This window comes from Carassius carassius, chromosome 26 (genome assembly GCF_963082965.1).
Source record: "Carassius carassius chromosome 26, fCarCar2.1, whole genome shotgun sequence".
NCBI lineage: Eukaryota > Metazoa > Chordata > Actinopteri > Cypriniformes > Cyprinidae > Carassius > Carassius carassius.
Window position 1 is genome coordinate 2,531,693 of NC_081780.1, and position 26,405 is coordinate 2,558,097.

General features: G+C 39.4%; 2 protein-coding genes and 1 long non-coding RNA gene across 3 annotated transcripts in view; all 3 read left to right on the plus strand.

Moving 5' to 3' along the window:
- Positions 1 to 3,218: 3,218 nt before the first annotated feature.
- Positions 3,219 to 15,099, plus strand: LOC132105498 (zinc finger protein 800-like). The gene is made up of 6 exons (XM_059510651.1): positions 3,219 to 3,406; positions 6,861 to 6,981; positions 9,807 to 9,902; positions 10,048 to 10,191; positions 10,764 to 12,015; positions 14,153 to 15,099. Coding segments are annotated over exons 2-6 (1,590 nt in total). The 5' UTR covers positions 3,219 to 3,406; positions 6,861 to 6,884; the 3' UTR covers positions 14,154 to 15,099.
- Positions 15,100 to 16,007: 908 nt separating this feature from the next.
- LOC132105499 (metabotropic glutamate receptor 8-like) overlaps positions 16,008 to 26,405 on the plus strand; it is a 174,649-nt gene continuing 164,251 nt past the window's right edge. The window contains exons 1-2 of the mRNA XM_059510652.1: positions 16,008 to 16,112; positions 18,248 to 19,043. Of these exons, the coding sequence (XP_059366635.1) occupies positions 18,537 to 19,043 (507 nt within the window). The 5' untranslated portion in view covers positions 16,008 to 16,112; positions 18,248 to 18,536. The remainder of the gene's footprint in view (positions 16,113 to 18,247; positions 19,044 to 26,405) is intronic.
- Positions 21,737 to 22,908, plus strand: LOC132105500 (uncharacterized). The gene is made up of 2 exons (XR_009423955.1): positions 21,737 to 22,042; positions 22,618 to 22,908. It is a non-coding gene; the product is annotated as an uncharacterized LOC132105500 (long non-coding RNA).

A 26,405-nucleotide genomic window follows, 5' to 3' on the forward strand; every position in this document is an offset into this window, starting at 1 on the left:
GCATACATGTAAATGTATATCATTTGCTCACCAATGGATCCTCAGCAGTGAATGGGTGCCGTCAGAATGAGAGTCCAAACAGCTGATAAAAATATCACAGTAATCCACGATGGATTATAGACTTGTATTTTAGTTAAACATCTCTTAATTATGGATTTGTTTCTTACAAACATGCAGCTTTTCACTTCACAATGTTCATTGATGGACTGGTATGGTGTGGATTATTGTGATGTTTTTATCAGCTGTTTGGACACTCATTCTGACGGCACCCATTCACTGCAAAGGATCCATTGATAAACAAGTGATATCATGATACATTTCTCTAAATTTTATGAAGAAACAATCTCATCTACATCTCGGATGGTCTGAGTGTTTTCCGGAAAGTTTTATCTGAACTGTTCCTTTAAGCCTACAACACTTTTTTTATTTTTTGGTTTTGAGTACTATTTTATTTATAAAAAGTATTGATACAAATAATCTTGTATTGTTGTTCTGACTGTGTAAAGACAATATGCTCTGTGAACCCAGCTTGTGTTTGCTGTGAAAGCTCTTCACTCCTGATTATTACCGTGATGCCTTGCTGCCAATGCGAAACTGTCCATAGGTCAGCTACCAGAGCTAGAAACCAACCCCGAATCCCTTCCACACCATCTTTTATGCGTGAAGTGCTTCCATTTGGATTTGGAGCTGTAATGTTTCGAGGTCAAGTCGCGGTGAAGGTTCCCCAGTCCACACCGAGTCTGGATAAGGATGTTCGGTTACATGTTTTGCCTTTTCCAATGCGCGTCAATCATTCCAGATTATTCTATTGAATTATTGACATGATTATATAAACCAAATTAATGTGTAATGTGGTCAAGATCTGATCATGGTACCCCTTTTTGACCTTATGGCTCTTTCTTTTGGTCCAATAGTGCCACAAATCTGTGTAATACAGTTCATCGACAGGAAACGTTGAACTGTAACTAAGCTATTAAGTATTAGAATTATACATTATTAGGTCCTAGTAAACACATCCCTCTTGTAGAAATTAGGAATGTCACCATGGCATAGCAGTGCAATTTTTATTTAAAAATATTTTTATTTCTTTTAATTTTATCTCTTTTAATTTTATTTAAAAAATAATTATTTCTTCCTTTTTCATGATTATTATGGAAGCCCATTTTCTTCAAGGAATTAAAAAAAAAAAAAAAAAAAAAAAAAAAAAAAAATATATATATATATATATATATATATATATATATATATATATATATATATATATATATATATATATATAATTTATTTTATTTTTTTTGCAATTCTGACTTTTTATCATAATTATGATTATACATCTCACAATTCGTATTTTGTTTCTTGCAATTCAGAAAAAAAGTCTAATTGTGAGATACAATCTCAAAAATCACTTTTTGTCTCACAGTTCTGTTTTTGTTCTTGCCGTTGCGAGTTTATATCTTCTAATTCTTAGAAAAAAGTCAGAATTGTGAAAAAAGTTGCCATAAAATATATAAATATTTATTCTCATGTTTTAAATTTTGCTTTTTTATTTTTTATTTCTATATTTTTATATTTACTTTTTGCTTTTTTATTGTTGGTTTTTTTTTGTGTGTGTGGAGGGAACTTTTATTATTTACTTTTTTCAGTAGTTTAATGGCTGATTTCATAAAGAATGGCGTGAGATTCCAATCCTCATTGGTTTCATTTGAACGTAAGCTACATTTCCGGTTACACATTGAACTCAAAATCACACGCAGAGTTTTCTGTGAAAAGACACACGGCTTGCTTCCACGTCAAGGAAAATGCCTGAAGCAATATAAATTATCTCTGTAATGTTCTCCATTCTGTTCAGTTCTTCTACTGATATGTATTGTTGCATGTGTGCATACTACTACTTTGCCATTATTAGTGAATGTCATTGCTAACTAGATGGTTTGTCATAACACTGCACAAGCAGCCCTGTTCATGAGCTTACTCCCAACCACATCACGGTCCACTTTTCCTCTCACAGATGCTTATGTTGTAGATGTATTCTAGCCACACCTTCAGTGCTTCGACCTGACCCAGCCATAACAATTGTAAAGATTTCGAAGGCCTTATTTTTATACCTGGACTGCTCGTACAGAATCTCTCAATCTGACAGAAGAGGTGTTAATAGGCATTTTTTCTCATTCCTAAAACAAGCTCCTGTGTCCTTTCTACAGTTTGTGTCCTGTTGGCCCATGTGTTCTCAATGATATAGATGTGTATTTTCAGGTTTGATGATATTTGCATTTCAGCTGTTACAGAAATACATTTTTCTTACCTGCTTGCTTGTGTTCTTGATTTGTATTCAAGTGTGTCTATCTATAAATTGATTTATAAATATAAATTGATTTATATTATTTACAATTTCTGATCCGTACATCTAAATATTAGTCAGTGATATCTGTTTATCTGTAAGACGTTCGGTTCATTAAATAACACCCTAGAATTAATATTGTAAACATTACTAGGCTATGTAATTAATGAGCTAATATGTTAACGTATATAAGTCATATAATCTTACTAAAATAATTTATAGCTACATTTGAAAAAAAATATAATATAATATAATGACCCCTGCGTGTGCAAATAATAATATTGACAAAATGTTGACTATTGTCAGAAATGTGGGCATATTTTTTTTTTTTTTTACTTAATTTAGCCTAAAGTCTATTTATTTGCACTGCCATTTATGTGATAGTCAGTGATTTTATTGTAGGTAGGCCTATACATTTATTATATAGTAGGTAAGAATATATTATATATCGATACTGATTAAGTTTACTGTAGATAATATATTATTTAAATAGTTTCTACATATTAATGGAAGAAATACATTTCTTTAAATGTATTTACATACATAAACACTATACTATGTATTTTAATTAGCCTAAAATATATTTTAATTAACTTTATAGTAATGTATAGGAAATAATAATTAGAATCACAAATGTAATATAATAAAAAAAAAAACGTAACGAACGAACGTTCTTTTTTAAATGTAAACACTTTTTTGAGGTCATAAAACAGCATGCGCACATAAATACTGTCAAAAACGTCCTTTTAAGAAACTTTTATATTTTGTTAAGTGCATTTATTTGCATTGGCATTTGCATGATAGTCAAATCTATTTAGTGTAAATGTAGATGTTAGTCCCCTGGATCGACCTGGGGTTAAAAGTGTTCTTTGGCGACAGTTCTCGAGTCGACTCGAACGCGTAACCTCTCAGACAGGCTCGGAGCTCGAAGCACTAGGTCACGGCACCCTGATAGCTCTCCAGTGTTTGCTCAGTAGGACACGTGCGTGCGGTGGAGGCGTCACGCACCTTCCAAAAGCTCTTAAAGTCGAAGTCGAAGTGTCTTCCGGGAATCCGCGGATTATATCGGTAAGAACATCCAGACGCTTCGTTTAAGCCTCACAACCTTTGATGAAGCGATTCACACGCGTTTTAAACACGCAAAAGCGTCGCGTTTCCTCCCAGAACGCGGTTGTTTTGCAGAAAATGGCGTCATGGTTTTGTTGTTCAGTCTGTGGTTGGTGAAGAGACGGCTCGCGCATCATTAGACAGGCTTCAGATGGCCTGTTAGGTACAGATGACTGTTGTTAAGTACATTGTTTGTGTTTTGTGGACCTTTTCGTCATGTGTGAGGAAGGAGAGTGCGCGCAATGGCGCAAGGCTCTCCGGCGGCGCGCGCAACGACGAGCGAAGCGCAGCAGTTCGGAGCTCACGCAGACTCGGTTCGGTTTGTTTGGCTGTCGATGAGTTGTAAAGTTTGTTTTGCGTGTTTGATGTCGTCTTTTATGCTTTTCCTTATGCGTCATCATCGCCCTTTGTGGTTTTAAAACGCATTGCGAGTGTTTCTTCCTTGTCTAGTCCGTTCGCGTTAACTAGTTTCAAACGCGTTTGTGGATGGGGAAAAATACTGAGAGATCAGCCTCAAGTGAAAATTTGGACACCGTGACAACATTTTAATCAATCAAAGTTCAGAGTGATTGATTAACATGCTTAAGTGGAGGTCAAAACAAGTTTCCACGTGAAATGACATGTTTTACAAGAAAGTTTACTGCTTTGTAAAGCAGCTTTTTAGTCACAATTTCTCAGTGTCAGACTCGTGTAGAGTTGAAGGACAAACCGGATGCCAAACTGAAATTGGTAAATGAAAACATGAAACCATTAGCAGCTGATGTTAGAGGTGTTTGACATTTGAAGAGTAAATATTCTTCAAAATAATACTCAAGTACAGTAATGAAGAACAACTTTTAGTAATTTACACTCATGAGGACTGACAGTATGTATGTATTCAGAAGATTGTGTTTACACTCAAGTTATGCAGATGTAAAGTGATGTAGTGACTCATAATGAGCTGTGTGTGATGACATAGTCATGTTACTCATATGATATTATGTTAAAATATGTCAAAATGTGCTTTGCAAATCTATCAATTTGGACTTGATACGTTAGCTGCCAGTGAAGTTTTTAACTAATTGTATTGACATGACATAGACTTTTTGTTAAGTTTTATAAGACAAAGCAGTTGTTTACATAACGCATATCATAAAAAAACTATGAATCAATAAGAAACAAACGCAAATGTTAAAATTAGCATCTGTTTCAAAATCGTTAAAGTAAAGACAGGAGGAGTAAGTAAATAAATTCATTTTGAAGTTAAATTACAAGGACCAATTATTTTTGTATCTTATAAAAAATTTTTTTAAAGTTAAAATCAGTAGTTCAATGAAATACAATTTTGGTATGATCTTTGTTATAGAAAATTACAAATTGAGTTGAAATCAAAATAAAAAACATAGATGTTTTATTCTTGGTGCGAGTCTGAAGTACAATGTTGTAAATCATTTATACAGTGGTAGTTGATATTTAGCCTGAAATAGAGAAAATCTGTCAAGTTTCGTGCTTTAAGCTCTTAGAAATAAGGAAAAGTCATTTAAGAGACTGTTAAAAGTTATAATAATGTATAAATAAAAAAAGGTTTTCTTTTAAATCACCCAAGGGGACAGAAAATTAAAATGTCCATAACGGAATCATCCAAGTAATGAGCGAAATACTCTGAGACACAAAAAGCAGTTTTGTATGTTGATCGATGCTGTTGGGATGTTCAGAGCTCTTGATTATGATGATCATTTCAGTACATGAAGTCGAGGCTATTCGAGTTGTCAGCACTTCTGATTGTTTATACGACCATAACGCACCAAAGTATTCAGATAAGTGCTTTATTGTTGTTTTGATTATTTACATTTTATCATTGGTTCTTCCCAATGTTTAATGTCTTATTACAGTAAGCAATGACAACACATGAGAATCGCTGTTTGGAAAAATCCATCAGCTTCCATCAGCTGTTTTTTTTTTATGATGAAGCATAATGCATGCATCATATATTTAGAGGTTGTTGTCAACATGAAGTGGACACATGTTCCTCTTTCTTATTTTATTTGGCGAAATACACATTTAGGGTTGGGTTATGTGTACAAATGGCATGCATTTTGGAATATGTAGAGCGGGATAGATAGATAGATAGATAGATAGATACAGACTGATCTTCTATTAACTTTTCAATGTGCTTGTCGTAGAAACTTTCAGGGATTGTCAAGACTGAGAGCTTATGTTGTTGTTTTTCAACCAAACTCCAGCAGAGGGCGACTCTTAGAGAGCTTGCTTAAAGAGATACTGTCATCACTTACTTGCCATTATGACATTTCAAACCTGTTGGACATTTGTTTTTATGTAGATCATGAAAGCAGATGTTTATCAGATGTTCATGCTGCTCTTTTCCATTCAGTAAAGGTTGATGGTGACCAGAGATGAGACATGATTTTTCCTTTTGCTTTCAGAAGAAAAACAAAATGTATTGCTTGTAGTTGGTTTAATTAGGCCAGCAGTTGTCTAAGGATTTTGAAAGCCATTAAAAAGCACACATCTTATTGCATTGCAGTGTCCGTTGCTGCTGCATTTGAATAGCATTGTGTCAGTGATTGGTGTTTGAATGCTCTCTTTACATGTGTGCTTTAGTGTGAGTATTGAGTGTGTAGGGTCTTTTACAGGCACAACATTTATTGGCTGAAAGACATCTGAAGTAGGACCTTTAAAAAACAGTGTGTTTTTATTCAAGGGCAAACAAAGTGTTGTAAAATGGACAAGGATGGAGAGAAGCAGATGCATTTCAGTGCAAAGTTATAATGGACAAACTGACAGATACAATCAAAATCTACAGTACAAAAAGTATAAAATTACATGCATCATATTTTCCAGAAAATAAGTCGCACTTGGTCAAAATTGCATTGTTAAAGGGCATCTATTATGCAAAATCCACTTTTTGGACATAAATGTGCATGTAAATTTTATTTTCCTGTCACTCCACAACAAGATCTTTAAATTTAATAGTATTCAGAATCGTATTATAACGAGCATAAATGATACAAATGTATATTATTTAAATGCACTACTATACAAATAAACTTGCTTTGAACACTTTTTGTGTTTTGATGTTATTTGCATTATTATAAGTTGCTTTGAAGTAAAAGTGGCAGCATGTTTTATATTTATATATATATATATATATAAAACACCATTCTGGAAAATTATGAGGGAAAAGACTAATTTAAAATACATGATGTCTGACTTTGCATAAGACTGATAAACAGTAACTTCATCTGACATATACATTCATAAAATCAGTTTAGTACTTTAATAATTATAGTACCATAAATTAAGCTAGATTTAAAGGTTTTTTTTGTCAATATCTCATGCTTTAAAAGCTCTCTGCAGTACCATTTAGGGTTTGGCATGGCTGTTTATTGCTCTGCGGTTCTCTCTTTCTCCACAGAGACACATCTGAGGTGGTTCAGAGATGGAGGAAACCCCAGCCAATGAGAAGTCTTGTCAGACGGATGAGGTCACTGGAGAGGGCACTGTGTCCGGGCCTGACCATGCGAGCAAGACGCTAAGTAAACTTCTGCTTTCTGCCTGTTTATTGAATCTTAAATGAGTGCTGCATGTAATGCATACGACACGCTTCTTGGACATTGGGATCCATTCTGACCGGCACACATGAATGGATATAATCCGAACAAGAGTAAATGCATTTTAAAAGTGGCCCATCGGCTCTGATCCTTACCTATTAGAGGATTACAGCAAATTCCTCCATGGCCTGCTATTGTCCCTCACTCAGTAGGGGTCACTAGAGTCTGGGACCCTTGCAGTGGAGAGGTCATGCCCCTCCCCCTCAGCTTATTCCTGTAATGGAGGATAAATTTACACACGCATACATAAACTAGTGTAACTTGGTGGTAACTTACACTTCAGGTTACGGAATCAAGGAAACTTCAATTGTCACATGTTTTTAATCAAGTAGTGATCAGCTTCTTATAAATTAGTTTGTCCTTTATAAAGATTTCTATCATGTTTATAATTGTAGTATGATGCTGAAATAAAAGTGTTTGTAGGGGATTGTGACTGAATCATTGATTGAGCTGCTCTTTGCCGCATTATACTGGGAGTTCAAGAGGCCACGCCCCCTGTGATTAGGGGTGGGTTCGGGGGAGGGGCTTGATGTCTGTGTGAAAGTGATAGGATGTAGCAGTGTCACTTCCTGTTCACGTTACGTTTTCATGCTTCGTTTTTACTAACGGTAGAAATGAATTGAAATCCCTAAAATGCTTTGAAGAAAGTGTATTCATTTCAATTCCAACATTAATTTTGAGAATACAAAAACTAAAATAAATTAATAAACCTTTTTCATATTATAATTTTTTTTTACATTTGCAGTTTTATTTTAGTAATTTCCTTCTTGCTTTTAGGACATTTTTGTTTGTTACGTTTTTTTTTTTTATAATTAGTTTTTGTTTTTATTCCAGTTTTTATTTTAGTTAATTTGCATGTATTTTTGTCTTTTTTGTATTTTGAATTGGATTTTATATTTTAAGTTTTCATTTTAATTTTAGTTTAAGATTTAGTCATTTGTAAGTTTTTTTATATTTAGAATTAACTTTGGTTTTATAGTTAATTTTCATTTCAGTTTTAGTCATTTTTATGTGATTTTGACACATTCTGAATGCATTTTTTTGTGTTATTTTAATTTTAGCCTAGGTTTTAGTTTTTTTTCTATTTTGAATTAGCTTTTGTTTTTATGGTTTCAGTTTTCATTTTAGAAATTTGTGTCAAATTTTTAGTAGGTTTAAAAAAAATTTTTTTTTTATTTTAAACTAGCTTTATTTTTATATTTTAATTTCAGCTTAGTAGTATAGTTTTTCTTATATTGTTTTGTAATTTTTATTAGTTTTCTCATATTTCTATATAGCTTTAATTTATTTTTATTCCAGCTTTGGTTTTAGTCATTGTAGTACTTAAACATACTTATTTTCAATTAGTTGCCAAGGTAAAAATAAATGTTATGTTCAAATTTATCAATTTTAAATACATATTATTTCTGATATACTTACCATGAAATAACCAAATAATTTAAATATTTTAAACGCTTTTATGTATTACTATCTGCAAGCTAGTGAGTCGATCAAGTCTTATTTACCAGCAAAAAAAAAATCTCTCATCTGACACTTGGCTCTTGTGTACAGAAAGAACTATTTAGTGGAAACTGATTCATAGATCATCTCACCAACCCTTTATAGCACAGACATCAGTGAGCAGTGTTCAACCGCAGAGCCCTAGATTGATTCTGAGTGTTGACTGCCACCTCCTCACCTAGCCGTCCTGACATTGGCAAATTTCCGGCTGTTCCTGAAGGAAATTCCCTCACACAGTCATAAAACACCTCCAATATAAGGCGAGTCTCTGAGGGCCGCTGTAAACACACCGCTGGGCTTTGCTGGCTGATCCAGCCATAAATTCACCAACATCCCCATCATCAATCTCCGACTGATTTGGTCGCTTTATCCACAGCTGTGTTCATGCCCCAAATCTTCACTCACGAGTGATTTTTTTCACCTCCTCATGTAGGGAAGAGTTATTGTCTTCCACTGCGTAGCTGGTGATGGAAAATGCTCTTTTAGAGTCATTTAAGATAATCTGTTCTTTAAAATGTTTAGATTTCTAAGAAAATATTAAAAGTTTTGCTTGTGCAAACTCGTTCAGATTTTTACCCTTGAGTATGAGCAATAATAATACTATTGCTATTGCAAACTCCACTAATAAACGTCCTTTCTGTAATAGTCTCCACAAACTAGAGCTTCATCAATCACCACCTTGAAATATTGGCATACATAACCCAAACCGAAGAGATATTATCCGATTCATCCAGTGGAAAAATGAAGATGTGTATTAAATCAAAGCTTTTGTTTCAGAGCCAGACGTTTTGGCAAAGTCGCAGACAGTCGCAGGCAGCGGCCATCAATAATGCAAACTTTAATAAAAACTCATTTAGAAAGCGCAAGCTGAACCTCTGTATGGATATGACTCATATCGGCGAGATCTGCCATGCAAAACATACTGAGCACAGCAGCGAACTAGACTTCAGATCATCATTTCTGTATAATGAGTTTGTCTGGTGAGGATTATTCAAAGAGATTCAGCCTGACGGAGTGTTAATAAGAGAGATAAGCAGCGTTATAACTGAGGTGCATGATTAATCGGATGAGTTTTCTCAACCTCCACTGTGTGCATTTAGACTATACTAGAGTTTAGAATGATGGTTTACGCCTTTTCTCTGTTTACAGCAGCAAATCTGTTGGTTTAAAACCGTTCTGAACATTTCAAACATCTATGTTGTAAATAATTAATGGATGTACTGTAAGAATATACTGTTTTTCTATCCCAGTCTATTCCACAGAACCTGGAGATCCTCCTCTGCTACAAACACCGCTGCTAACCTCCAAATCTGGCATCCAGCAGATCATTGAATGTTTCCGCACAGGTGCTGTGTCTGTTCACAATGTGTTACCTAACTCTGTTCCCTCTCTTTATGATAGTAGTAGACTAAACCGTTAGCATACAGTTTGAAGGAGCAAACACAGAATCCCTATGTAGTATAATCACTGTCCTCTTGCGCTTACTTGCAGGTACTGCACATCTGAAACACATTCTCCTCAAAGAGGTGGACACAATCTTTGAATGTAAACTCTGCCGCAGTCTCTTCCGTGGCCTTCCCAATTTGATCAAACACAAGGAAATGTATTGTTTCTCTCGAATGCCTGAACCTGATGGTTAGTACAGCACTGCATTTCTACTTTTCATTCTCCTGAAGAGAGAACATTTCATTGACATAAAGCAATAAAGCAGAATTGATGATTGTTGATTGCAGTTCTGCCTGTTCATTAGTTCATTAATCTGAGTTGTTCATTAGTTTTTATCAGATTGGCTTCAATATAAGCTTTTTTAGACTTACAGAATGTTTTATAGCACAATGAGCTCTTATATATCAAATGATCGAGGGGATTTCTCAGCAATGTCCCCAGCATTAATGCTACTGTACCTTTAAGAATTCTATATGTAAATTTTATTGGTTCAACTTAATATATTTAACACTGCCATTAATCACGGTTTGTCAAGTTGTTGAATACTGATGACCTGCAAACATAGATGATCACGTTAACATTTGAATGTCATCAATGATTTATCAATGACCCATTGTTTTTTTTATCAAATGTTCTGGGTGAACAATATGTAATAAATGTTATAGTGTATCTACATAGTAATCTTTAATAGATATAAAAAATGGCCCCTATATGTAATATGTAATATGGCCCCTTTAACTAAGGTCTACTTCTGGTTCCAGGCCTTTCTGGAGATGGCAAGAAGAGCATAAAAGAACTTCTTGAAGCTATCTATCCGCGATCTGATAAAGAGGAATACATACTGAAACTGGAGCCCATTGCTAGCAACCAGAATGCTGTGTACCAGTACCTGTCCAAAGAAGATAACCTGCCACCTTCATCTCAGAGCCCAAACCACACCACCCCAGAGAGCTGGAGACACTACCACTTCAACAGCCAGGAACCGTACATGGAGGAGCTCCAGTTGGAAGAAGATGAGAACAATTTTATTAATGAAGAAGATATGGGTGAAAACATAAAGAAGGGAGAGGAAGATGTAGAGAAGGAGCCTCAGGATAGCATAGAACCTGAGGAGCCAACAGAAGAAGCATGTGACAAAGACCTGGCCCCCTGCAAATGTCTCATTTGCAACAGGACATACCGGGTTCGAGGCCATCTTAGAAGACACCTGTGGACCGTACACAAGATTGCATCTTCTGGCTCCACAACCAGCTCCAGTGATTCCACGTCCAGCTCCAAAAAAATGTTTAACGGTAAAGTTCCAGACAATCCCAACACCAGTCCCAGCTCTTTCTCTGACACCCAAAGCCCCAAGGAGGACAAGGTCTCATCCAAGGTTCAATTCTCCATAGGCTTTGACTATAAGGCACGCTTCTGCAAGCTCTGCAGGCGGACCTTCAGCTCCATGCAGAACCTGGAGAAACACATTGAGCTGCACACGGATAATGGCACGGACTTCTTTGTCAAGTTTTACTGCTGTCCGCTCTGCCGCTACAAGACACGGCGCAAGAGGGACGTGTTACGCCATCTCTCAGAGCTCCACAAGAAGAAGTCCACCTATCTGAGCAGGATCTCCCAGTCGCTGGAGAGCTACGCCGTCAAGAAGCCCGCGGAGGTCGTGTTGAACAATAAAGAGGAGACAGTTCAAGGTCGACAAGAAGAAGTGAATGTCCACCGCGGCCACACTTCACCATATCTGACACGCAGGAACTTGCCTCCGAAAGCCCCTGGCATAGTGGGCAAAAAGACCTTGAAGACCAGCAATAAGAAGCGCCAAAGCGAGGAAGGGACTCGTAACAAAAAATTAAAGCCTAATAGCCCAAAAGGGGGTGTTACCAAGAAATCTCTGCACGTGTGCAACATCTGTGGGCAGAGCTTTAAAAAGACAAGATACCTAGGGTTGCACAAGAGAAGCCACCTGAAATCCACAACCAGGAGCGCAGGTGTCAGAACAAGATCCAAGGTCATGCTTTGGTGAGTTGTGCACTTCACAAACTCTTATTTCAAACCCTTGTGAGTTACCTTGCTGTCTACTTCCTCCACAGCTACTGTAGTTCCTTCTAGAGCAGGATGCTAATTGAAACGAAGCCTCATGAGTAAATAATATGGAACGCTCTAACTAGGGAACCAGCTAACAGGGAATATTCTCAGAACTTTTTGGCACGGTTCTCCCCAAGTTATGAACAAGTTATCTGGTATTTAATAGTGTTCTCAAAACGTGTTCTCTTCGTAGAAGAGATTTTCCTGAAAACGTTTTAGTTGGATGTCCATCTAATTGCTTCAGATGTTACTACTTTCAGAGTTCGGAACGTTCAGAGAACATTCAAAAGTAACATTCCCATAATGTTAAACGATGAAGTGGAATGATTCCTTTACATTCCCACAACCAAGATTTTAAAACATTTAAAAAACTGGATGTTTTGAGTATTCAGAGAACATTCAGAAAGAATGTTTAAATAACTCCATAGGAATGTTAGTAAAAAAAAATTGATTTCTAGTTGATTCTGGTTGAGTTGGACATTAGCTTGTTGCTAAGCTAACAACTACGTTTTGGAGCAATACATACAGTAGCATACACAAAGTATTATTCTCAACACTAAAGTATTGAAAAAAATAGTAGACATTTCTCCTGCTTGTTCACCAACTTTCACTTTTCAGTTAGCTCATTGCAATACATTCTGCAGTTGCCTTCTTGGCAAAAGATACATAGTTCTGCCTTCGAATTTGATCAGAACATCTTAGAAGCCAGATTACATCATCACAGTGCATTCTTCAATTGCCTTCTTTGCAAAAACTGTATGCAGTTCTGCCTTTGAGCTGGATAAAACATTTCAGAAGTCAACAGTGTAATGCTACGTACCTACCTTTTAGTTTAAATCCTGATGCTTAGTTTGGAGGGGCTTTTGATGCTTTAGGTAGGCAGCTCACTAGATTGTGTGCAGCTGTTTCTGTTCTCTGAACTTCGATGGTACAGCAGATGGTGTGTTGTAGCGGGAGAAAGGAATTGTGCTTTGGCTAGCGGATCGCTACCACAGCCTTGCTGTGAATGTATGAGAGAAATCCCAGGGTGGACTTACTGCACGGAAGAATGAAGCGTGGATGCCACAGCAAGGCCCCAGAAATTAGTCCGCCCCGTTCTCACCTCAAGGTTTAAAGAGCCCTTGGGGTGCGGGTTGAGCGGTGAGGGGGGCTTCTTTAAGAAGCAATTAAGATAACTCACCCGTGTCCTTGGAAACAGCGCTCGGCTCAGCCAGGCCGTGTTAATCATGCCGTCGTTCTGTCACAGGACTGGAGAGACGGGAGAAGCTCTCTGATCTTCAAATAAGGGTGACAGAGTTACTTTGAGTATACATGTCCATTTTTGACTTGCCTTTTTCCCCCATAAATGCCCTCCCTGTGGTAGAAGTCCATATGTCACTCTGACAGTTAGCATTTCACTGGTTCCTCTGGGTCTTAGTCCTTGTGTTGTCTCTGGGTTGCAGTTAGTTATATGTAACATGAACACACATGAAGGCTGGATTACCTCCCGCTCCCAGTCGACATCTGACAGAGAGTTGCTTAAGTGATAATGTACTGAAGCCCATTCAATGGAAACCATCCAACTGCTAATACACTTTATCATAGGGAGAAGTACTGTATTATATATATATTTTTTGAGTATTTTTAGGTTTAGATTTACTTGAAGTGAGATAATGGGAAAAATATTTTAAACTAATTTAATAACCCTCTTAAATATAATCTTTAGCTAATCTAAAAATGAATGTATAATAATGTTGTAGTGTCTAAATTTACTTGTAGAATTTAAAATGTTTAATTTTATAATGTTGGATCTTTTCTTCATTCAGACAAAATGGCATAACATAAAAGCAATTATTGGCTTACTGATATCAAACAGAATTTTAACTTTGTTGCATCCCTAATATAAAATAGTGAACCGTTTAAATCAGTTTAACCGACCATGAACTTTGTGTACTCCAAGACACTTTAAAGAATATCATGGTATCTTTTCTTAATGTGGTATTACCATGTCTGAGACCTCATGCCATCCGTGTACAAATCCTTGATAATGTTATGATAGTATTTTGTTTTTCCTTCTGTCTCTCTTTACTAGATATCTTCTGACAGCAAACTGGACTTGCAGCATCTGTGGAAAGACATACTGGACAGTGAGAGTCACAGAAAGAAGATCAGAACCACGAAAAAGTCAAAGAAACATCGCTGTACTACAAAAAGTTAACAGAAAAACTTGGGGTATAAGAAACCCTCAGAAATGTGTGTGGGATTTTAGAAGCTTTTCCATTGTCTGTACAGGGGAATATATGTCAGTGTAATGGTACAGTATTTTCAGCTGCACTTTATTAACCATTTATGAGGGCTTCTGACCACTCTTAGATATGAGAGGAAATGCATATGCTTTCCATTCCCCTGCTGCCATCAATAAGATTTGACATTTCCATCCAGAACCAAGTAGTGGCAGGTTTATCCTCAGGTGGAGCTTCAAGGCACACATGCTCTTGGCGAGATGGCATTGAACTCCTGCAGACAGCAGCTGAACGTGGGCTATTGACACCCATCAGGCTCATTGGTATTCAGTGCAGTCATATGGAGTAAGATCTGGATGTCTTTCTTTTCTGTTACTGAGAAAACAGTGGACACTGAAGACCACTGAAACGGCATGAACTCGGATACTACTTCACTTATATTAAGAGAAAGGGATCTTTTATGTTTGAACAAGCACATGCTCTGGAGAAGACAACCAGTTGTCCTTATATGAACTGCAGGCAAATGTTAAATGCTTTCTATGAGATTTTTTTTTAGTTGCCTTTTCGCTGCAGTTCTCGGATTAATTCGTCTCCTATCAGTTTAGATGCTTTTTCATTATATTTCTCTCCTCATTTGGCTGTTACGATTTTACAGAAAGGTAAACAGGTATTCACAAGCATTCACTGTGCAAATCTGTAGATCCATGTTTCTTTTTTTTTAGCCTTCCGGTGGCTTGACGGATTTCTTATTTTTAAAATGAATGTATTGACCAACAATAAACAGAGAAATTGACTGATCATTAATGTTTTTTTTTGTTTTGTTTTTTTAAGTTATGTATAAAGGCTTGTCGCATTATCATATAATTTCCAAACCAGGAGATTGTGATGGAACTAAACGAGGTTTGTGAGTTTTCTTTTTCATTAAAATATTGTTTTACACATCAAATTATTCAGATTCTATATATAAAATTAGATTTTAAATGTATTACTAATTAGGTTTATAGAAAGGCTAAATATGATTAAATCCCGAAGAATGATGTAGTAAATAATTTAGGTTGTGCTGAGTAGATTGGGAACCCGTGTCATAATTTGGTGAGTGAGCAAGGGTTTTTAAACCACTAGAGGGCAATAGTGAACTATTTATAAACCAGCTATCCAAGTGCATTACAGCCAAATCTGACATTTCCCAAAATCTGTTTTACTGTTTGGAATTACAAGTTCAGTTTAGTCAGATGTGACTTTGGTTAGTAGCAGATGGAGAATCTAAAATGGCTTAAATAATGGTTAAATATATAAATAGTATTTTCCACTACCCACTGAAAATGGTTAGGAATTGTTTGCATTCAGACTCATTGAATTAATAAATCGATTAGGATAATTTAGAGTAGATCCAAAAATCTTGTGTAAGATGACACAAAACATCAAAATTCAGTCATATTTAAAAGAATTAGCATTCAAAACCGTTGATTAATGCAGTTTCTAGAGGTAGATAGTCTTAATGCAAAATCCAAAATAATGTTAGAATTCTCACATTCCTGCGTTTACCCACTCCTTTATTCCTGCACTTCTGCGTCTATTTTTGTGCACAAGAAGGGGTGTTCCCTTTATTATTCTGAGCAAACGTTCCTGAGAATTTTCCTTCTGAAATGAGAGCGTGTTTAATTTAAGATTGCATGTGATGCAAGGAAGAGAGAGAGGGTGTGTGTGAGAGTGAGTGAGAGAGCAATCACATTCACACAGGGAGGATTTTGGTGATGCGCTCGCTGTTCATTTCAGCACCACAAAACAGCTTCTGAGAGCAGAAAGAAGGTAAGATCTCACATGCACTTTCATGTTGGTATTCTTTAAAATGGTATTCTTATGCTGCAAGAATGATAAAATACGGTTTGAAATACTGCTCATGAATATCTTTATAGAGTGCGAAAACTCAGTAATCTAATAGATAACTGTTTTATTGTAAAACGTAATGTCACAGTTGTTTCTTTAGAGCTTGTTTGTGTTTTATAAGATGGCAATAGTTACTTAAAAGCACTTTATTGGTTCAGAAAAAATGCGCTTTTAATGAGACAATTCTTGTGCGTTCGTGATGAAGCTATACAAAGAACTAAATGAGAATGCAGAGGCTGTGTTGATTAGACTGTGTGAATCATTGCATTGCATCAAAGGAATGTGCATTAATGCACACGCACGCATGCATGCTGATTCATACAAAGGGACTGTTGGGTTTGTACAGTTTATTTCTCTCATAAATTCAGAATTATCAACCAGAAATGTGCGTGATTAATGTACAGGCTGTGCATTTTTAAACATCTTATGTCTTTCTCACGAGTTGCATTTACAGACTATAAAGTCAAAATTGCACGCAACATTGTTTTCAGAAAAGCATACGTTTTACAGTTGTAAGAGAGAGAAAGAGCTCTGGATTCTTATGAGACAGGTTCTCCTGGTGGAAATATAATGGCATCTCCAGTAGAAGATGGTTCTGCTTGGCACATACTGATTCGTGCAAATTAAAAAGAGAAATGGGATACACTGCGTCTGCCAGGGTAATAACTCCATCTGTTTCTGATATAACGACAGAAGATAGGGAAATACCCGAGCTCTCATATAGAGATTAATTCGTGCAAACGAGTTGAATATTAGGCTGAAACCAATCAAATTATGCATATGCACATATACTATCGTATATGCAAATGCATTCGATTCAAACAGGCAGTTTCTGCACTCGAGAAACCAATGCGCACTGGTCTTCCCCGGAGATGTATGGAGTAGAAAAATCGAATAGTCATTAGAATAGAGCCATATAGAATATAACAAAACTGAACGGAGTCATTTAGAATACAATAGAGTGATATCGAATCATAACGACAGAACAGCCGTTAGAATAGAAGTGAGTCATTGTTATGGAACAGACTAAAATTAAACGGTATAGAGTGGGAATGTTGCTTTTAAGGTAATATAAAGTTCACAGTAAGATCCAGGGGAAATGATGGGATGTTTCCCGCGTAATCTATAGTGTCTGGGTTAGTATGGGAATGTCAGTGGCATTTGTGGCTCACCAGGAGTGCAGAATCACACTCGGAAGTGTGCAATGGACTTCCTTTACGTTGCAGAGTGATGATGCTCTTGGCGCACGGAGGCGGCAGATTGCGCAGCATGTGTCTCTCGGAAGCACAAGGTTGTGGGTAACGTAACGATGGCTCTCCAGTGTAGAGTGGAGATGTGGAGGTGTTTCACAAGAGGTTCTATCTGTCTCGACTCTCTGGACTGTTTCAGTTGTTTGATGTGTGCCAACAACAGTGTAAATTAGCAGCCTTCATTTTGGAGCTTAGTGTGGTTTGGCTAAAATGAAAGAAATGTAGATTGATTTTAGGATAGCCCACAGGGAAAGACAGAGTGCTATATTTGTACCAAGTGCATAGACTTCTCCAGATACATAAAGTTATTTTAAAAACCATAAATAACCAAAAACATAGTGTATACTATCAGTAAACAGTAAAATTATATCAATTACTGTCTATCTGCATTGGCCCAAATTTCTATATCTGTAAATTTAAAAAATAAAAATAAAAACTGTTGTGAAGATCAATCTGCCATAATTATCCTTGGTTACCCTCTGTCCCACTCCATTCCACAAAGCTGAACTGTAAAAATCAACCACACAGCTCTATTGTCCACAAATATACACATTTCCTCTCACTGCGAAATGTTTTTGGTTGTCTATGCAAATGTTAGAAAAGACGGCCTTGATTTATTTTTTATTTTTTCAGTGAGGCAGAAATGAAAGACCAGACTGAGCTCCAAATGACTGTGATGTAATTTCCTCCCTGTCAAGATGTCCGTGTGTTTGATGAGTTTGCTTTGTTGCTTGCATATATTGTACCTGAGTCATGTTTGATTTTATCTTTGTGCAACGACTCATACAATTTTTTTCTTTTATTTAGATGTTTCTGAAGATGTGAGAGTTTTGGAGCTTGATTTGTAAAAGGCTCTTGTTTGACATTTTTGCGGTTCCTTATATCACCTGTTACCAGTCACATGGCATGTACGCCAGACATTTTTGCCCCATGAAAAATTCCTGTGGTCACACTTTAAATGGTCAGAAGGCACAACTTCAGCTTTGAAATGGGCATGGATGGTACCGTCCGTCTGCTGCCCCATTAGTCCTCAGTCCCACCACCTGGAGTTTTTGGACCTTAATTTCCTCACATTGTCCCCAACGTACCAGTGGATATGGATCTTGTATGCTTAAGTTGGACTCAATACCAGCTCCTCCTCTTCCTCTGCTACTGGTTGCCAGTCTCCCTCCAGCGAGTAGAGACACCAAACGTTGAGTATGCCCACTCTATCCGTCTAGATGGCGACATCATCCTGGGTGGCCTGTTTCCGGTTCACTCCCGGGGTGAGCGTGGCATTCCCTGCGGGGAGTTAAAGAAGGAGAAGGGTATTCACAGACTGGAGGCAATGCTTTTTGCCATTGACCTCATCAACAAAGACCCAGAGCTGCTGCCCAATGTGACGCTGGGGGCCCGTATCCTGGACACCTGCTCGCGGGACACCTATGCCCTGGAGCAGTCGCTTACTTTTGTACAAGCTCTCATTGAGCGTGACGGTTCGGATGTACGCTGTGCCAATGGAGACCAGCCCATATTTGCCAAGCCAGATAAAATCGTTGGAGTCATTGGTGCGGCCGCCAGCTCTGTCTCCATCATGGTTGCCAACATCTTGAGGCTTTTTAAGGTAAGAAGGCTAAACTTGTTCCTCTTGGGATTGGAAGTGGGGTTCATACTCTGGTTCTTGTCAAAGATGGATGTTTTGTAGTGTAGTGGACAATAAACAGGGCTGGATGTAGAAGGGTGCAGACTGATTCCTAAAGTCAAGACCATGTGGGAGTGGGGAGTAGCCTGTAACTGTTGTTCAGTTGAGACCAGCCCATATTTGCCAAGTTCAACAAAATTGCTAGAATCATTATGGCAAATGTGTCTCCATCATGTGTGCCAAAATTATGAAGCTGTTTGTGGTAAGCAAAGTTACGTAAGAGGCCCTTCTGGGGACTGGAAATGTGATAAAGTCTGCAGCTGTTGTGAATGGGGTTACAGTGTAATGTTGAAGCTTAACAATCTGGGCTGGGCTTTGAAACCTAAAAATCAAGACCAGCCCATATTTGCCAAGTTTGACAAAATTGCTGGGGTCTTCATGGCAAATGTATCTCCATCATGTTTGTCAACATTATGAGGCTGTTTGAGGTAAGGAGGGTTATATAAGAGGTCTAACATTGCCCTTCTGGGGACTGACAATTGGGTAAAGTCTGCAGCTGCTGTGAATGGGATTACTGTGTAGGGTTGTGCTTAACAATCTGGAATGGGCTTTGAAAAAAATGTAGGCAGAAAATTACAATCAAAACCAGCCCATATTTGCCAAGTTATACAAAATTGTTGGGTAATCAGGGCAAATGTGTCTTGATCATGTTCACCAACATAATGAGGCTGTTTGAGGTAAGCAGAGTCCCATAAGAGGTCTAGTATTGCCCGTCTGGGGCCTAGGAATGGGACAGTCTGTAGCTGTTTAAAATGGTGGTTATTAGCCCAACTTTTTGCTCTTTTGATCATGTAAATTGTGTGTTTACATTCCATTTGCATTATCACGAAACCCGCAAAACGCTACAAAAACGGCTCCAATCATGGTGACCTCCATTCACGGTCATCAGCATTCATAAATGCCGTAAATGAAGACGTCACTGCTGTCTGCTTCTGAGTTCCTGTTCCTGGTGCAAGTGCAACCAGGAAAACGGCCTGAGGGACAAATTTGTTCTCTAGGAACCTGCATGCAGGCTAATTCTTAGAACTGTGTGGTGCAAAAGCCCCTATAAGAGATTTAAGCAGATTTTCATGCTCTTTCATGCTCTGACGCGACTTTCATAGTGACAACAGCCAATCACATTACTTTCTGGTGTTGCATGAGTGCGATTGGCTAATGTCTGCGCTAGTGTATTTTCATAAGGCAATCTGATTGTCTGATGCCTGCGTTGGTGCTTGAAAAGTTGAACCTCTGCCGTTAGCATTGGACCCAACCCGATGTGACGGATCCACAATTAATTTTGGCAACACTTGATGCCACTCTATGATGTCAAAGTAAACGAGAGGCGTTGATGGCAACAACCTATTTGAATGTACCATAAGTGGTCTAAACTAGCCCTTCTGGGGCCTGTAAATGGGGTGTGTAGTCTGTAGCTGTTGTGAATGATGGTTATAGTACAGTTTAGGTGTAAATAGTCTGGGCTGGAAAGGGTGTAGATTAAAACCTACAATCAAGACAAGCCCATATTTGCCAAGTTTGACAAAATTGTCAGGTCATAGTGGTAGTGTAGTGTAGTGGTTAACAATCTTGACCAGGAGCCAAAGGATTGCAGGTAAAAATGGCACTACATGGCTATTGTATCCTTGAACAAAGTACTTAACCCTAGGGTGCCTGGGGGTATTGTCCTCTTGTGCAAAGCAAGTCTCTTTGGATAAGTTTCTGCTTGCTTACTTTCTAAGTCTTTTCCAGTTGCTTTTTGAAGTAGACAAGATCTTCATAACCACAGGTGACCTCACATAACTCAAACTTCTGTTGTTTGAAATATGTTGTGACAGAGTGTGTGTGTGCATGTTGGCCTGGAAGAATATCAAGGCAGGATGATTTCGTAGAATGATGCCACCCAAATTCTATTAGAATCTAAATTTACGTCTCCCTACCCAGCAGGAAGATCACTGTTTCTGAGCAAATATGACTGCGGAATGAACTCTGGCATTTTGCTATGCTTGTCAGTGGAAATTAAGGGAACCAGGGGGCTCTTTTTCTGCTGTTGTTTATGGATGTAAACAGCTAAAGTTCAGCAGTGGCAACCTGTAACAATCTAGTCTTCGCTAGAAGAAAACCGCCTCCAGGAGATTCTAGGAATCCGATAGGAATGGGCTGCATTCAGTATGTCCCATAAGGAATTATATCCATATCTGTAGACTGAAATTGCCTCTTGACAACAATAGATTTTTCCCCGTTCATGTTTAATAAGCATTCTAAATAACACTTCTGGCTGACTGCTCATTGTAGTTGTCAAAGGGACAACTCACGGCTGCCCTGTGCCAATTAACCACACAATGTTAATGAAACTCTCTGCTGTTTATGCCACACTCATTAGCTGACCGTGATTTAACTGACTGATGTAGACAGGTTGTGCCGAACAACCCATCCACAGTAAATGACGCATGTCCCATACGGCAAGCACAGATATTTTTCTGTAACACCATGTCAGCTGTCAGACTTTGATAAGCAATCATGCTAATGTGGCAGATTAGTCAGATCCTCCCTGTAGTGACGTCATGTTATTGGTAGCCTATCTCCCCGCAGGGAGGTGTGTTTAAATGGCTGTTTGGTGCGGGCCGGAGGTGGTCATCTGTTCTGTGCCTGCGCTCTTCCTGTTTACCGGCATTCAACAGAGGTCTGTGGTTAAAACACAGCCGTTTGGGCATTTTAACACCGCTTGTGTTATTTCTGTGGGGCTTTGCGTGCACTGGAGAGTCTATTGTAAACAACCGTTACGTGCGGTCTGGCTCGTTACACTGCCTAGTCCCAGCATTCCCGTGTGTTTACCGGTTGAGTGGGGATATCCAATATATGCTGTTTGGCATCTACTTCATTTCTATCCCGTGGATACTGACGTCAGCTCTGCTTTCTGGTGTGGCGAACGGCTGCGTTATTTGGTATGTGTGTTTATATTTCCGATTGCTGTTCATAAACTAGAACTAGTTTACTAATCGTCTTCTTATCTATTAAGGGCTAAGACTGGGCGTGCTGCATTTCCCTACTACATATAGAAGCACGCTGCTGTTTTGTTCCTGCTGGATTTGCTTTCGTTTCTTTTCTGTATATTTTTGCTGTGTGTTTTCATCATTTTGTTCTGGGTGATTTAGCGCGGCCCGATTTTGGAGTTGTTGGTTAAAACCTGCTCCTACTGTGACTGTATTTTGAAGATCTTTTCCTCGTACGTTGGGAAATAACGAGTTCGAGGGCCGCGCTCATTCAGATATTTATTTCTTCATTTGCCCTTTGTGGTGTTTCTCATTTTGGACTGGTTCAGAATGCTGAGATTTTCTCTTGGACATTGTTGTCTTTAAATTTATTTTTCCTTGTCCTTTTGTGTTATTATCTAGCTGTTTAAGCTAGAATTTATTTCTTTTCTTTATGTTGGAAGGGTTTCTTTTGCTCCCCTGCATTTAAGTTTTTATTGATTAATTTTTATTAATTTGATTTATTTTGGTTTGTATTACAATTACAGGAGCTGTGTGTCCGACGGCAGTGAGGCTTTCCTTCACCGTGTGCTGTGTTATGCTGTGTGAGCACCACTGATAAAATCACGGGTATTGGAGAGAGTGTGTGTGTGTGTGTGTGCACTTAGTGTGATTTTCCTCTTTTGCTCCCTCTCTTAGCCCATTTGATGCCAATAGGCCACAGCTCCGAAGTAATTGTGAATCCTTATTGTGGATTGTGATTTCCAGTTTAGTAATTGGCTGGGTGACTATTCCTGCATTTTAAACTTTTGTACTAATAAACAAACTCTATTTTGCTACCCACGTCTCTTGCTCACATTATTCAGTGGAATGCACCTGGGTTCCTTATAACATTTTAAGTGAACTGTGATTCCCTGGTATAGTCCCAGGGTGGCGTAGTCTATTGTATATCTCTTGAGGGTTGAATATCGCCAGCAAAAAGACCACTTGGCCACATTTTGGCGTAGTCGACAGGATCCACTAAATGGAACAGAGACGTGGGTGAAGATTTCTTTGCCAGCTGGTATTGCCATTATTTGCTTTTTTTTTTTATTTTTACAGGAACAAGACAGCAGCGTAGACTCTTTGAAGGGTCTCTTTGGCTACCTCCCCTGATTGTGTTTCAGGTCCAAATTTCTTTCTGCCCCGCCTTGCTTGGTGGTAAGTGTTTTACTAAAAGTTAGCGATGGCAGAAGAATTACAAGAACTTCAGGATCTTGTGGCCCAATTAAGAGCTGATAATGAGAGACTTAGACAAGAACAGACTCAAATTGTTATTCCAGGTCCTAGTACAGCTCCTATTTCTACCGCCTTACCCTCTGGTGCACAGCAATCTGCTGGTGCAAGTGCCCCATCTACTGAGCGATTTGTGTTTGTTCCCCGAGATAGGAAGTGCCCAAAATTTAGCGGGAGACCCGGTATTACCATAAATGAATGGGTAGAGGAGGCCCAAGCCTGTATGCGGGTTCGCCATTTGTCTAGAGCTGATCAAGCATTCTTTCTTTTTGATCATTTAGAGGGAGAAGCTCGGGATGAGATCAGGTATCGGTCTGAGACAGAGAGGGGGGATCCAGATAAGATAATTCGGGCCTTAAAGGAATTGTATGGGTGTTCTTTGTCATATGTAGCATTGCAACAGGCATTTTTTTCCAGGAGGCAGCAGGAAGGAGAAACACTTTTAGAGTTCTCTATTGCATTGATGGGCCTCTTGGAGGGGGTAAAACAGCAGTCGCCGCATGCCATACCAAATGCAGAAGCTTTATTGCGTGACCAGTTTGTCGAGCACGTGCTCGATATTGGTCTTCGTCGGGAACTAAAACAATTAGTCCGCCGTGACCCTACCTCTTCCCTCTTAGATGTTCGTAGCGAGGCAATGCGCTGGGAGCGGGAGGGAGTGCCTGGGGGTGCGAGAGGGCGAAGTCAGTCTGTACCAGTGGCCTATGGGGCCCAGTATGCCATGCAGGGGGAGTCGCAGGTAGTTCGGTTGAGCTCCCCTTCCAAGTCGGAGCTAGTAGAGTTACGGGAAATGTTGAAGGCACAACAAGAACAGTTAAACCAACTTACCCAAGGGTTGGCTCGCTTGCAGGTCCCTAATTCATATAGCCGGTCCCCATATCACAGTAATATAGTATGTCGGAGGTGCCAACGGTCTGGCCATTTTGCCCGAGAGTGTGATGGAGAACGTGTTCTCCCTCGCGCTCCAGCAGTGGGTATATCTTCAACTGGGTCTAGGCAGTTTCGATCTTCACAGCCGTCGGAAAACTAATCCCCACCGGGCTGCGGAGTCACAGCGCGGATGGGGAGTCATTTGACTCAAATGTTGTAAACCGTCTAAATTCTGTCTCTCGTTTGGTGTCCTCCTGTCCTCATCTTAATGTGCTCATCGGTGGTGTTCAAGTGCCATGTTTAGTGGATACCGGTTCCATGGTGTCCACGATCACCGAGAGTTGCTTTCACCAGTATTTTGAACCATGGGGGCAGGAGCGTCTTAGGTCGTGTCAATGGTTGCAACTTACCGCTGCGAATGGTCTTGCGATTCCTTATATCGGGTATATGGAGCTCGATGTCGAACTTTGTGGTAAAGTAGTACCGGAGTGTGGAGTGCTGGTTGTCCGAGATCCTCCTGGTGGCGCCGGTGGACATGTCCCGGGTGTCTTGGGGATGAATGTCCTTGGCCGGTGCTACCAGGAACTTTTTGGACAACATGGTACATCCCTTTTTGACTTACCGGTGGTGTCACAGGCCCCTAGCTCCGTCACAAAGGCATTACAACATTGTAGTAAGGTTAGTGTCCAGACCTCTGATCGTGTTGGGGGGGTTAGGGTGCGGGGGCGGGGCATGTGTCACATTCCAGGTGGTACCATGAAGCTGGTAGCGGCAACCTGCTCAGAACATTATGCTTCCGGTCCCGTGCTGTTTGAGCCTCCAGATTCAGGCTTACCTGCTGGTTTGTTGGCCTCCCCCGCACTGGTTCAAGTGACCCGGGGCACGGTGTATATCCCGGTTGTGAATGTGGGTACCACTGAGGTGATTCTTTACCCCAGGACGTCTTTAGGCACATTGAGTGGTGTCTTTGTCATTAGTTTGCCAGAAGGTATTACTGAAGTAAGGTCCTTAACTGCTACTGTAGGCTCCCATAGTTCCTTGGTCCCCTCTACTGTGGAGGACCAGATTGATGCCATAGATTTGTCAGTTTTGGCAGGGGAAGAGCAAAGCCGGGTCCGGGCTTTGCTTCACAAGTACAAATTTGTGTTTTCAGCCCATGAGGGTGATCTGGGGTGCACTAACCTCTTGGCCCATGATATTCCGCTTCTGGACGATACCCCTGTCAGGCAACGGTACAGGCGTATACCACCTTCGGAATATGAGGTAGTAAAGTCCCACATTAATCAACTTCTTGAGGCACAGGTTATCCGGGAAAGCTGCAGCCCCTATGCGTCTCCCATTGTTTTAGTTAAGAAAAAAAGACGGTAGTCTACGAATGTGCGTGGACTATCGTCAACTTAATTCTAAAACTAGGAAGGATGCCTTCCCTTTGCCCCGTATTGAGGAGTCCCTTGATGCCCTGACTGGTGCCCGCTGGTTCTCCACTATGGATTTAGCCAGCGGGTACAATCAGGTACCTGTCACTGAAGTTGACCGGCCTAAGACTGCTTTCTGTACCCCATTTGGCCTATTCGAGTGGAATAGGATGCCATTTGGTCTCTGTAACGCTCCCAGTACCTTCCAACGTCTGATGGAGAGGTTGTTTGGTGACCAACAATGCCAATCTTTGCTCTTGTATCTAGATGACATTGTGGTGTTCTCTTCCTCGGTGGCTCAACATCTGGAGCGTCTGGGGGTGGTCTTGGGTCGGTTAGGGGCTGAAGGACTAAAAGCCAAGTTAGGAAAGTGTGCCTTCTTTCAACGTGAGGTAAAGTATTTAGGGCATGTGGTGTCGTCTCAAGGTGTGTCCACAGACCCAAGTAAAATTGAAGTGGTAGCTCAGTGGCGCACTCCTACAAGTCTGTCCGAGTTGCGTTCGTTCCTGGGTTTTGCCAGTTATTACCGCCGTTTTGTGGAGGGGTTTGCCAGGTTGGCGGCCCCTCTGCATAAATTGGTGGCCGAACTGGCAGGTGGCAAGACAAAGAAACGTAGGGAGGTGAGTTTTAACGGTGCCTGGGGTGAGATTTGTCAGGATAGTTTTGAAGCCTTAAAGAGGAAACTCACCTCTGCCCCTGTGCTTGCCTACGCAGATTTTACTCTGCCATTTATTCTGGAGGTTGACGCTAGTTTCAGTGGTCTTGGGGCAGTTCTT